At 51.6% G+C, this 12,982-nt stretch overlaps 1 protein-coding gene and 1 long non-coding RNA gene across 2 annotated transcripts; one reads left to right on the plus strand and one right to left on the minus strand.

Moving 5' to 3' along the window:
• Window positions 1–1,453: 1,453 nt before the first annotated feature.
• LOC105472098 (receptor activity modifying protein 2) lies at window positions 1,454–3,284 on the plus strand. Its single transcript, XM_011725072.2, has 4 exons — window positions 1,454–1,602; window positions 2,070–2,135; window positions 2,598–2,706; window positions 2,840–3,284. Exons 1-4 carry the CDS (start codon window positions 1,506–1,508, stop codon window positions 3,093–3,095), a joined length of 528 nt encoding a protein of 175 aa, XP_011723374.1. The 5' UTR covers window positions 1,454–1,505; the 3' UTR covers window positions 3,096–3,284.
• LOC105472099 (uncharacterized) lies at window positions 2,351–12,699 on the minus strand. The gene is made up of 3 exons (XR_981455.2): window positions 12,689–12,699; window positions 5,532–5,656; window positions 2,351–2,591 (listed from the first exon to the last, which is right to left on the minus strand). It is a non-coding gene; the product is annotated as an uncharacterized lncRNA (long non-coding RNA).
• Between the last annotated feature and the right edge of the window lie 283 nt (window positions 12,700–12,982).

The following is a 12,982-nucleotide window of genomic DNA, read 5'->3' on the forward strand; positions in this document are numbered from 1 at the left end:
TCACGTCAAGCAGGCCATTGACTCTCTCCCACTGGATTCCTTGCAAAAGCAGCCTCTTGACCATAGAGGAGGACAACAGGTTATCTGTGCCCATGATCCAAGAGCTTGAGATCCTGAGATGAAGACTTCAAGAGAGATCATGACAGATAATTTGTGGTGGGCAGTAAACTGGGACAACAGCAGCAGCTGAGTCCAAAGGTCAGTGTCTGGGAGTAATTTAGGAAAGTTTGGTGCTGACAGCTGTGTCTGGGACTTGAACGTCATGGCCAAACCAGCTCTTGGGTTCCTCAGCTGCCTCAGAGTAATGAACCTCTGGCCCAGGACACAAGAGGCAACTGTGGTGTGGCCAAAGTCAGGGCCCCTGGAGGCCCAGGCTCAGCCTTGCTGCTTCCTTAACGGTGTGACCTTAGATAAGTCACTTAGGAAAAGAGGAAAGGAAACTAGCATTTAGCGAGTGCAGTGCCCTTTCACAGCTGCCACCGTCACTGTTTGGTGAGGAAGCGAATGTCCCTATTTTACACGAGAAGTCCTAAAGGTAAATGTGTCATTCAAGGCCCTATATCTGGGGAGTAGGAAGGCAGAATTAGAACCCAGAGCCTCTGAATTCAAATCCCGGGCTGTCGGCCCTGAGCTTTAGTTTTTTGGTCTGTAAAATGGTGATACACTCACCAGGCACATGAAGTGGCACACTGAAGGTTCTAAAACCCCTCCCTTCTTTCTCCCAACCGTGGTCCTGAAGAACTGTGGCACCTTCTTCCTGGGAACGTAGCCATCGTATTTTGTCCCCCCCCCAACAGGTTTGTGGGGTCTAGGCCCCAGGAGGTATCTGAAGGGAGGGTATTTGGACTTTGTTTTCCCCTCTACCACACTCCGCAGACCTTTTCCCGACTCTGGAGGGCCGGCTCCCGCTTCTCCTCCCTGGTTTTGGCTGGTGGGCTGACATCAGCGGGTGTTCCTAGGGATAGGATAAGGAACCCTGAGCTGCCCGGCTCAGCTCCAGGCGCCCCTTGCCCCACAACCCAAGACAGCCCTTTAGATGCAGCGGCGTCGAGAGGCCGCTGGAGCTCCCAGCCTCCTCCCTGTTCTCCAGGTCTGGGAGAGCAGCTTGCCGACCCCTACAGACCCGAAAGAGAGAGAGCGCGACTTGAATCCAGGGAGCGATCCTGGGAGACCCTGGAGAGTCCTGGGCGCCACGCAGCCGAGCCCCCGAAATAGATCCCGGTTCCGGGGTTCCGGGAGCTGTCCAGCCTCGCGGGGTGAGCTACGAGAGGGTGGGCCAACGCCGGCGAGGCGGAGGGAGCCGCGGGCGCCAGGCGCGGGTGCGGCAGCTACTCCCCCTCCACCCTCTGGCCCCGGGCGTCGCCCCCGCCCCCCACGTGGCCGCCGCCGTCCCAGCCCCTCCGAGGAAGCGGCGCGGCTTCCTGCAGCTTGGGCTGGGGATATAGGCGCCCCCACACCCGGGCCCGGCTCAGCGCAGCCGCCGCTCCTCGCCTCCTAGCTGCACGATGGCCTGGCTCCGGGTGGAGCGCGCCGGCGGCCCGCGGCTCCCTAGGACCCGCGCCGGGCGGCCGGCAGCGCTCCGCCTCCTCCTCCTGCTGGGCGGTGAGCGCGGCGCCCCGAGGCCCGGGAGGGAGGCGCGGGAGGCCCCGGAGGGGAGAGGGGAGAGGGGCTGGATGGCCGAGGCCGGAACGGGCCCGGGGTCCGGGTGCGGACCGACGGACCGAGCAGCACTGGCCTTCGGACGGTCCCTGACCCCACCTCGGGGAGGGCGCAGCACGAGCTGCTTCCCACCCGGGGAAAGCTGGGGTGCCGGCCCCGGCCCTGCGGAGAGGGCTTCGGAGGACAGGAGCTGGCCAGAGGTGAGGGGGCTTTGGGCCTGGGTGTGAGTGACTAGGAGCTGGTGCCAGCCCCTCCCTCCCCGGCACTGAGGCGTCCGTGGGGGCTAGATTATTCCTCCTTTTCTTCCAAGGTAGCCCTGTTTACGGAGGGTCTCAGTCCCCCAACCCCGTCGCAGGCTCCACTACCTGGGTCCCCGCTATGCTACCCTCCTCTCCCGTTTCTTCCCACAGCTGTCCTGAAGCCCCATGAGGCCCTGGCTCAGCCTCTTCCCACCACAGGCACAACGGGGTCAGAAGGTGGGTACCCGGGGTGTGGAAGGGTGGCCGAGGGCAAGGACGACAGCAAGTTCAGTGGGGAGGGTCCCTTTCCCACAAGGCCTGCCCCACCCCAGCTGATGCCCCACTAAACTCCCCTCTGTTCTCTCTTGGGGTTCCTTGCAGTCTTTCTCCCTGTCCTCTCATGTGCAGGTCGGCCCCTGCGCGGCTCTGAGCTGCCCACCTCACAAGTGGGCTAGAAGACCCCAGGAAAAGGTGTACGTGGAAGTTCTTATCAGGCTGGGATGGAAAGTGCTTAGCACATGGAAGTCATTACATGATTCCTGAGCTGGGACTCTGTCCTCCGCCAGAATGTCTTGCTAGGGAAACTTTCCGAAGGGTTCCCACGTTTGAAGACAGGCAGTTCACCTTGCAAGCACCTGGGCAGGAGGGTTTGGAGGGAGGGGCAGGGGTGTGGTCATTGTTCAGCATCTGTACCTACAGGGGTAACGGTGAAGAACTATGAGACAGCTGTCCAATGTTGCTGGAATCATTATAAGGATCAAATGGATTCTATCGAAAAGGATTGGTGCGACTGGGCCATGATTAGCAGGTAGGGGCAGTGCTGGAGGGTGGCTCAGGCCAGGGGGTGGGCCTGCTCATTGCAGGTAGACCTTGAGTGAGTGTGGGGCACTCTTCTCCCTGGGCCCACCCCCTCCCTCACTCAAGTCCTCTTCTGCCCCTAGGCCTTACAGCACCCTGCGAGAATGCCTGGAGCACTTTGCGGAGTTGTTTGACCTGGGCTTCCCCAATCCCTTGGCAGAGAGGATCATCTTTGAGACTCACCAGATCCACTTTGCCAACTGCTCCCTGGTGCAGCCCACCTTCTCTGACCCCCCAGAGGATGTACTCCTGGCCATGATCATAGCCCCCATCTGCCTCATCCCCTTCCTTATCACTCTTGTAGTATGGAGGAGTAAAGACAGTGAGGCCCAGGCCTAGGGAGCCACGAGCTTCTCTATAACCACCTTACTCCACTTCCCCACACCAACCAGGCCTCCCTCCTCCCCTCTTACTCCCTTTTCTCACTCTCTTCCCCACCACAGATCCCTGGATTGCTGGGAATGGAAGCCGGGTGGGGTAATGGCACAAGTTCTGTAATCTTCAAAATAAAACTTTTTTTGTACAATGTCCTTCTTCCCATTTCAGTGGAACCTGTGTCCTTCCCTGCCACTCCCATAGGCCCTCAGCTCTGGGTAGTAGAACTGGAAAAATCTGGATGGCCCATTGTTCTGTTCATTTCACCTGCCCCCCTGCTCCCTGCCTCCATGAAGGTCACACCCCTATATTCTTTCCTCCCAGGCGGGCCTTTCCTGTCCTTATCCAAACTCAGCTCCAGGAAACAAGCAGGAAGAGACTCCCTTCCGGTCTGGACAGCAGCTGGGGGCCTGCAACTGAGGAGGTGTGGGGGAAGGGGCAAAGGAAAAATCTGTGCTTGTGACTCCTGCAAGAGGAGCAGGAGGCTGCCCAGGAGCCCTGACTATTCCCCTTCTTCATGCCTCAGTTTACTCCCAGGGCCTGGGAAGAGGAACCCTGACTGAGCAACAGGAATCCATTCCTAAGGACCTCACAAATGTGGGAGAAAGCAGTGGGGGCTTCCTTTACTAGGTTCACAACCCCCCTCTACCTCCCTTGCCCTCATCCTACATTGTCCTGGACTGGGTGTGGCCTACAGCCTAGCAACACACTGCCCCCTGGTGTCCGCTAAAGCCAGCAATCAGGAGACCTATGTGATCTGGAAGAAGCTCAAGGCTGAGGAGCACTGGACCCTGGGGTCAGAAAACCGCCATCTCCACAGCAAACAGTTCCTTGTGTGTTTGTTTTTTGAAACAAAGTCTCACTCTGTCACCCAGGCTGGAGTGCAGTGGCACAAACATGGCTCACTGCAGCCTCGACCTCCTGGGCTCAAGGATCCTCCCACCTCAGACTTCCAAGTAGCTGGGACCACAGGCGTGTGCCACCATGCCCAGCTAATTTTTTTTTTTTTTTTTTTTTGAGATGGAGTCTCACTCTGTTGCCCAGGCTGGAGTGCAGTGGCGCAATCTTGGCTCACTGCAAGCTCTGCCTCCCGGGTTCACGCCATTCTCCTGCCTCAGCCTCCTGAGTAGCTGGGACTACAGGCGCCCGCCACCACGCCCAGCTAATTTTTTTGTATTTTTAGTGGAGACGGGGTTTCACCATGTCAGCCAGGATGGTCTCGATCTCCTGACCTCGTGATCCACCTGCCTCAGCCTCCCAAAGTGCTGGGATTACAGGCGTGAGCCACTGTGCCCAGCCCACCCTGAGCCTCTTCAGGGACTTTCCTTCTTGTTGAAATATCTGCCTCCTTGAGTACATGCATGTCCATTTCTTGGGGCATCCTGCCTTTTCCATATATACTTGTATGCTTCCTGGAACATGCCTATTCATTCTCTGAGACACACATCTCTCAGGGCACATCTGTTTTTCTAGGCACACATATGTTCCCTAAAAATATTTTGAGTTTTCTGACTGGGCGCAGTGGCTCACACCTGTAATCCCAGCACTTAGGGAGACCGAGGCTGGTGGATCACCTGAAGTCAGGAATTCGAGACCAGCTTAACCAATATGGTGAAACCCGTCTCTACAACATATATAAAAATTAGCCGGGTGTTGGGGCATGTGCCTGTAGTCCCAGCCACTTAGGAGGCTGAGATAGGAGAATCGCTTCAACCTGGGAGGCAGAGGTTGCAGTGGGCTGAGATCGCACCACTGCACTCCAGCCTGGGTGATGGAGTGAGATTCCGTCTCAAAAAAAAAAAAAAAGTATATATATTTTGAGTTTTCACCTGAAATACAGGTTTGCTTTATTTCTATGAATGCATCTGTCTTCCCTAAAGGTATCTACTCCCTTTGTGGCATGTATTTGCCTTCATGCATTTTATTAATGTACATCAAAGACCTGCTGGTATAAGACATTGTGTGCGCAGTGGCTCACGCTTGTAATCCCAGCACTTTGGGAGGCTGAGGCGGGTGGATCACGAGGTCAGGAGTTCAAGACCAACCTGACCAAGACAGTGAACCCTAATCTCTACTAAAAATACAAAACTTGGCCAGTTGCAGTGGCAGGCACCCGTAATCCCAGCTACTCTGGAGGCTGAGGCAGGAGAATCACTTGAACCCAGGTGGCAGAGGTTGCGGTGAGCCAAGATCATGCCACTGCACTCCAGCCTGGGCGACAGTGAGACTTCGTCTCAAAAAAAAAAAAAGACACTGTGTGGTATATTATGTTGGAAAGATAGGTTAGATAGAGTCTGGTTTCCTGCCCTCAGTGGCTTTCATCTAGTGAGAAAGTTGACATGTATACACATTAACAAACAAAAAAACAAGTGTAATGAGAATCATGCTAGGGATACAAACCAAATGTTATCTGAGTTCGAGGGAAAAAGGGATCACATCTGGCTGAGAAGATCACAAGGGACGTGATCACAGGAGGGTGACTGCAGAGTTGGTAGATGACTAGGTCATAGTTGGAGTACGTTCTCCTAGGGGAAAGAGTAGAAAGGGAGGTGAATTAGGAAATTATTGCAATAATCCAGACCTGAGAAAATGAGGACATGGAGCAAAGGAGTGCTGAATGGGGAAATGGAAAATAATTATAAAGCAGAGGATAGGATTAAAAACGGGAGGGAGAGGCCAGGTATGGTGGCTCATACCTGTAATCCCAGTGCTTTGGGAGGCTGAGGTGGGAGGATCACCTAAGGCCAGGAGTTCAAGACTAGTCAGAGTAGCATAGTGAGACCATGTCTCTACAAAAAAAACAAAACACAGGCAGGGCGAGGTGGCTCATGCCTGTAATCCCAGCACTTTGGGAGGTTGAAGTGGGTGGATCACTTGAGGTCAGGAATTTGAGACCAACCTGGTGAAACACCATCTTTTTTTTTTTTTTTTTTTGAGACAGAGCATCGTTCTGTCACCCAGGCCAAAGTACAGTGGTACAATTTTGTCTCACCGCAACCTCTGCCTCCCTGGTTCAAGTGATTCTTGTGACTCAGCCTCCCAAGTAGCTAGCACTACAGGCATGTACCACCATGCCCAGCTAATTGTCATATTTGGAGTAGAGATGGGGTTTCACCATGTTGAGTTGACCAGGCTGGTCTCAAACTCCTGAGCTTAGGTGATCTGCCTGCCTCGGCCTCCCAAAGTGCTGGGATTACAGGTGTGAGCCACCGCGCCCAGCCTGAAACCCCATCTCTACTAAAAATACAAAAATTAGGCCAGGCACGGTGGCTCACGCCTGTAATCCCGGTACTTTGGGAGGCTGAGGCAGGCGGACCACCTAAGCTCAGGGCTTCGAGACCAGCCTGGCCAACATGGTGAAACCCCGACTCTACTAAAAATACAAAAACTAGCCGGGCGTGGTGGTGCATGCCTGTAATCTCAACTACTCTGGAGGCTAAGGCAGGAGAATTGCTTGAACCTGGGAGGCAGAGGCTGCAGTGAGCCGAGATCGCAACACTGCACTCCAGCCTGGGCAACAGAGCAAAACTCCGTCTCAAAAAAAAAAAAAAAAAAAAGGCTGGTGCAGTGGCTCACGCTTGTAATCCCAGCACTTTAGGAGGCCGAGTCTGGTGGATCCACGAGGTCAGGGGATTCAGACCATCCTGGCTAACATGGTGAAACTCCGCCTCTACTAAAAATACAAAAAATTAGCCGGGTGTGGTGGCACGTGCCTGTAGTCCCAGCTACTCAGGAGACTGAGGCAGGAGAATCGCTTGAACCCAGGAGTCAGAGGTTGCAGTTGCGCCACTGCACTCCAACCTGGCGACAGAGTGAGACCCCGTCTCAACAACAACAACAAAAAAAATAGCTGGGTGTGGTGGTATGTGCCTATAGTCTCAGCTATTTAGGAGGCTGAGGCAGGAGAATCACTTGAACCTGGGATGCGGAGGTTGCAATGAGCCAAGATCACGCCACTACACTCCAACCTGGGCAACAGAGTGAGACTCCGTCTCAAAAACAAATGAACAAACAAACAAGAACTCAGTTGGGTGTAGTGGCACATGTCTGTAGTTCCCGCTACTTGGGAGGCTGAGTGGAGAGGATCAGGAGTTCAAGGTTACGGTGAGGTATGATTGGGCCACTGCACTCCACCACGGGCAACACTGTCTCTAAAAAAAATAAAAATACGAAAATAAAATACCAACAGACCCTTGATGTATATTAATAAAATGCATGAAGGCAAATACATGCCATGAAGGGAGTAGATATACCTTTAGGGAAGACAGATACATTCATGGAAATAAAGCAAACCTTTATTTCAGGTAAAAATTCAAAATATTTTAGGGAATATTTTCCACTTCCCCATTCAACACTCCTTTGCTCCATGTCATTTTCTCAAGCTTAGATTATTGCAATAATTTCCTAATTCACCTCCCTTTCTACTCTCTCCCCTAGGGAGGAAATTAGCAGGACTTGGATAAAACAGGAGGGAGAGGCCAGGGCTGAGGGAGGAGAGAGGTTAGGGGTGACTCAGGCTTTGGACTTGAGTTACTAGGACAATGATGGCAGTAATAATAGAAAAGAACCATTGAGGAGGAGGAATTGTCCTGAAGAAAAGCACGTACAATTATAAGGTAATAGTGGAACAAGCTGTTATGTTCCATAAAGAGTTAGAAATGGGGGTGATGGGAGTGGAAAGAGGTTGGGTCTGGAAATACAGGTGTGGGAGTCTCCTGCACAGAAGTGAGCTGTAAAGGCATTAGATGGATGAGAACTCTAAGACAGAATAGTTCATTGAAAAGAGGAAGGTTAGTCGGGAGCAGTGGCTCACGCCTGTAATCTCAGCACTTTGGGAAGCCAAGGCATGCACAGATCACCTGAGGTCGGGAGTTCAAGACCAGCCTGGCCAACATGATGAAACCCTATCTCTACCAAAAATACAAAAACTGGTCAGGTGTGGTGGTGTAAGCCTGTAATCCCAGTTTCTACAGAGGCTAAGGCAAGAGAATTGCTTGAATCCTGGAGGCAGAGGTTGCAGTGAGCCAAGATCGTGCAGCCTGGGACACAGAGCGAGAGTTTGTCTCAAAAAAAAAAAAAAAAAAAAAAAAAAAAAAAAAAAAAAAAAGGGAAGAAAAGAAGGCGGCTGAGATTACACTCTTAGGAAACATCACACTTAAATAATGAGAAAAGGGATGGGCGTAGTGGTTTATGCCTGTAATCCCAGCACTAGGAGGCTGAGGCAGGAGGATTGCTTGAGCTTAGGTGTTCGAGACCAGCCTGGGCAACATGGCAAAAACTCATCTCTATAAAAATTTTAAAAGTTAGCCGGGTGTGGTGGTGCATGCCTGTAGTCCCAGCTACTCAAAAGGCTGAGATGAGAAGATCGCTTGAGCCTGGGAGATCGGGCTACAGTGAACCAAGATCACACCACTGCACTCTCCAGCCTGGGCAACAGAGTAAGATGCTGTCTCAAAAAACAAATATATAGGCCAGGCACGGTGGGGTCATGTCTGTAATCTCAGCACTTTGGGAGGTCGAGGCAGGCGGATCACGAGGTCAGGAGATCGAGACCATCCTGGTTAACACGGTGAAACCTCCTCTCCACCAAAAATACAAAAAATTAGCCAGGCGTGGTGGCACGCACCTGTAGTCCCAGCTACTGGAGAGGCTGAGGCAGGAGGATTGCTTGAATCCAGGAGGCAGAAGTTGCAGTGAGCCAAGATTGCACCACTGCACTCCAGCCTGGGTGACAGAGCAAGACTCCATCTCAAAAATAAATAAATAAATAAATAAATAAATAAATAAGTGATGGAGGGAAGATCAGAGACGTAATAGCAGAACAAGAATAAAAGAGTGTCAAAGGCCAGCCGTGGTGGCTCATGCCTGTAATTCCAGCACTTTGGGAGGCCGAGGCGGGCAGATCACGAGGTCAGGAAATCGAGACCATCCTGGCTAACAGGGTGAAACCCCGTCTCTACTAAAAATACAAAATTAGCCAGGCTTGGTGGTGGGCGTCTATAGTCCCAGCTACTCGGGAAGCTGAGGCAGGAGAATGGTGTGAACCCAGGAGGTGGAGCTAGCAGTGAGCCGAGATCGTGCCACCGCACTCTAACCTGGGCACCTGGGCGACAGGGTAAGATTCTGTCTCAAAGAAAAAAAAAAATAAAAATTAGCCGGGCCTGGTGGCGGTGCCTGTAATCTCAGCTACTCAGGAGGCTGAGACAGGGAGAATTGCTTGAACCCGGGAGGCAGAGGTTGCAGTGAGCTGAAATCACACCACTGCACTCCAGCTTGGGCGACAGAGCGAGACTCCATCTCAAAAAAAAAAAAAGGCCAGGCCAGTGGCCAAGGCAGGCGGATCACCTGAGGTTGGGAGTTTGAGACCAGCCTGACCAACATGGAGAAACCCTGTCTCTACTAAAAATATAAAATTAGCTGGGTGTGATGGCGCATGCCTGTAATCCCAGCTACTCGGGAGGTTGAGGCAGGATAATTGCTTGAACCCGGGAGGCGGAGGTTGCAGTGAGCCAAGATCATGCCATTGTACTCTAGCCTGGGCAATAAGAACAAAACTCAATCTCAAGAAAAAGGAGTGCCATAAAGGCAAAGGAAATAGTGAGCTTTGAGAAGGTATTATCAACTGAATAGTTCATTCATTCATTCATTTAACAAACATTTGTTGGTCATTCTGTGGACCAAGTACAGTGCATAGTGTTTTTACCTTTTTTTTTTAAATTTCTTTTTTGTTTTTTTGAGGTACAGTCTCGCTCTGTCGCCCAGGCTGGAGTGCAGTGGCGTGATCTAAGCTCACTGTAACCTCAGCCTCCCGGGTTCCAGCAATTCTCCGGCCTGAGCCTCCTGAGTAGCTGGGGTTACAGGCGTGCACCACCATGCCCGGCTAATTTTTTGTATTTTTAGTAGACACAAGGTTTCACCATGTTGGCCAGGCTGGTCTTCAACCCCTGACCTCAAGTGGTTCACCCACCTCAGCCTCCCACAGTGCATGGATTACAGGCATGAGCCACTGCAGCTGGCCTTTTGTTTCTTTTGTTTTCTTTTACTCAGAGACTAAGGTCATAGGAACTGCGCACATGAAGGATTTGGGTGAGGGAAAGGTTGGAAATCAGACAGAAAATTGAGATGGCAAGGTCAAGGTTTGTACTTTTTTTTTTTTTTTTTTTTGAGACGGAGTCTCGCTCTGTCGCCCAGGCTGAAGTGCAGTGGCCGGATCTCAGCTCACTGCAAGCTCCGGCCCCCGGGTTTACGCCATTCTCCTGCCTCAGCCTCCCGAGTAGCTGGCACTACAGGCGCCCGCCACCTCGCCCGGCTAGTTTTTTTTTGTATTTTTAGTAGAGACGGGGTTTCACCGTGTTAGCCAGGATGTTCTCGATCTCCTGACCTCGTGATCCGCCCGACTCGGCCTCCCAAAGTGCTGGGATTACAGGCTTGAGCCACCGCGCCCGGCCCAAGGTTTGTACTTTTTTATTTATTTATTTTTTTGACACAGAGTCTGGTTCTGTCTCCCAGGCTGGAGTGTAGTGGTGTGATCTAGACTCACTGCAACCTCTACCTCCTGGGTTCAAGCAATTCTTGTGCCTCAGCCTTCTCTATAGCTGGGATTACAGGTGTGTGCACCACCACATCCAGCTAATTTTTGTACTTTTAGTAAAGACAGGGTTTCACCATGTTGCCCAGGCTGCTCTTGAACTCCTGATCTCAACTGATCTGCCCGCCTCAGCTTCCCAAAGTGCTGGGATTACAGGTGTGAGCCACCATGCCCGGCCTATACTTTTTTTTTTTTTTCCTTTAAGAGAAAGGGTCTTGCTCTGTCATCCAGGCTGGAGTGCAGTGGTGCGATCACACCACACTGCAGCCTCAAACTCCTGGGGTCAAGCAATCCTCCTGTCTCAGCATCCCAAAGTGTTGGGACTACAGGCATGTGTCACAATGCCTGGGTAATTTCTAAAATTTTTTGTAGAGATGGAGTCTTGCTATGATGCCAAGGGATGTAAATATTATTATTATTTTTGAGATGGAGTTTCACTCTTGTTGCCCAGGCTGGAGTGCAATGGCGCGATCTCAGCTCATTGCAACCTCTGCCTCCCGGGTTCAAGTGATTCTCCTGCCTCTGCCTCCCAAGTACCTGGGATTACAGGTGTCCACCACCATGCCCAGCTAATTTTTTGTATTTTTTAGTAGAGATGGGGTTTCACCATGTTGGCCAGGCTGGTCTTGAACAACTCCTGACCTCGTGTGATGCACCTGCTTCGGCCTCCCAAAGTGCTGAGATTATAAGTGTGAGCCACCGCGCCTGGCCCAGGGATTAAATATTTTTAATTAAGGAAGACCTGCACATGTTTATAGTATACGGGAGAGGAGCTAAGGGCAAGGGAGAGAAGGAAGATGATAGAGAAGTCCTGGAGGAAGTTGAAAAGGGGAGGCAAGAACATATGCCAAAGGGTGCAACACTTCTTCTGAGTCCAAAAGGAGGGAGTAGGCTGGGTGCAGTGGCTCATGCCTATAATCCCAGTACTTTGGGAGGCCGAGGTGGGCAGATCACTTGAGGTCAGGAGTTTGAGACCAGCCTGACCAACATGGTGAAACCCCGTCTCTACTAAAAATAAAAAAATTAGCTGGGCGTAGTGGCTTATGCTTGTAATCCCAGCTACTCGGGAGGCTGAAGCAGGAGAATCACTTGAACCAGGGAGGCAGAGGTTGCAGTGAGCCGAGATCAAGCCACTGCACTCCAGGCCAGCAATAGTTTTAGACTCCGTCTCAAAAAAAAAAAAAAAAAAAAGGAAGGAGTAAAAGTGGAGAGCAATTTTTGAGTGATGAATCAAGTATAGAGACGGACAGAGGGAAAACTTAAAGGGTTCACATGCATAGCCTCAATCTCACAAAGCAGGAAGGAAAGGCATTTCGCAGAGAGCAGAGAGATGGGGACAGGTGGAGTGGCTTGATGAACGTGGAAAAGTTTGAATAGTTATCTTGAGGGTGACAGGGAGTCAATAAAAGACAAAGGATCATGGAGCTGCCCTTAGAGCCTGGCAGTGAGGCTAGTCAGGGAATCTGGGGCTTGGCAAACATACTCTGGTTATTTTTCTTCCAGCAATACTCCAGAGACCAGGAGTGAAAAAAAGAGGTGGGGGACATGGAACAACGATCATTGGTTTGGGAACTGACCTGTAGGTAGGTAGGTAAGGGGACAGAACTGAGTAGTTTAGGCTGGGTAAGGAGTCAGATAAAACCAAAACGGGTCCTAAGTCTTGAGACAAGAAAGGCAAGGTCATGGCAGAGGTGAGAGATAGGCGGCTGTGGTCAAAGACTGCAGCTCTGCATTATGGAAGTAGAGCTGTCTCTAGTGATTCAAGCTACAAAGTGTGCTCCCATGGGTGCTGCCTGAGGAATGGTGAAGTCAAAGGAAATTGGAGGGCCAGGTTGGTCACCTGTTATCCCTTTGGGAGGCTGAGGTCTGGAGATTGCTTGAGCCCAGGAGTTTGAGACCAACCTGGGCCAACATAGTGAGTGCCCATCTCTAGAAAATATTAGCCTGGTTTCTGGGAGCATTAACTCACGTCTGTAGTCCCAGAACTTTGGGAGGCCGAGGCAGGAGGATCACTTGAGCCCATGAGTTTGACACGAGCCTGGGCAACAGAGAGAGGCCCCCGTCTCTACCAAAACAACAACAACAATATTTATTTAATAACTGGGTGCAGTGGTGTGCACCTGTAGTCCCAGCTACTCAGGAGGCTGAAGCCGGACAATCGCCACAGCTTGGGAGGTAGAGGCTGCAGTGAGCTGTTATTGTGCCACAGTACTCCAGCCTGGGCAACAAACGGAGACCTTGTCTAAAAGATAAATAAATAGAT

This window comes from Macaca nemestrina, chromosome 17 (assembly GCF_043159975.1).
Source record: "Macaca nemestrina isolate mMacNem1 chromosome 17, mMacNem.hap1, whole genome shotgun sequence".
Classification (NCBI taxonomy): Eukaryota; Metazoa; Chordata; class Mammalia; order Primates; family Cercopithecidae; genus Macaca; species Macaca nemestrina.

Coding starts and splice junctions, on each gene's coding strand:
- LOC105472098 (XM_011725072.2), top strand. CDS start 1,506: ATGGCCTGGCTCCGGGTGGAGCGCGCCGGCGGCCCGCGGCTCCCTAGG. Junction 1,603..2,069: donor CCTCCTCCTCCTGCTGGGCG/GTGAGCGCGGCG, acceptor TTCTTCCCACAG/CTGTCCTGAAGCCCCATGAG. Junction 2,707..2,839: donor GACTGGGCCATGATTAGCAG/GTAGGGGCAGTG, acceptor TTCTGCCCCTAG/GCCTTACAGCACCCTGCGAG.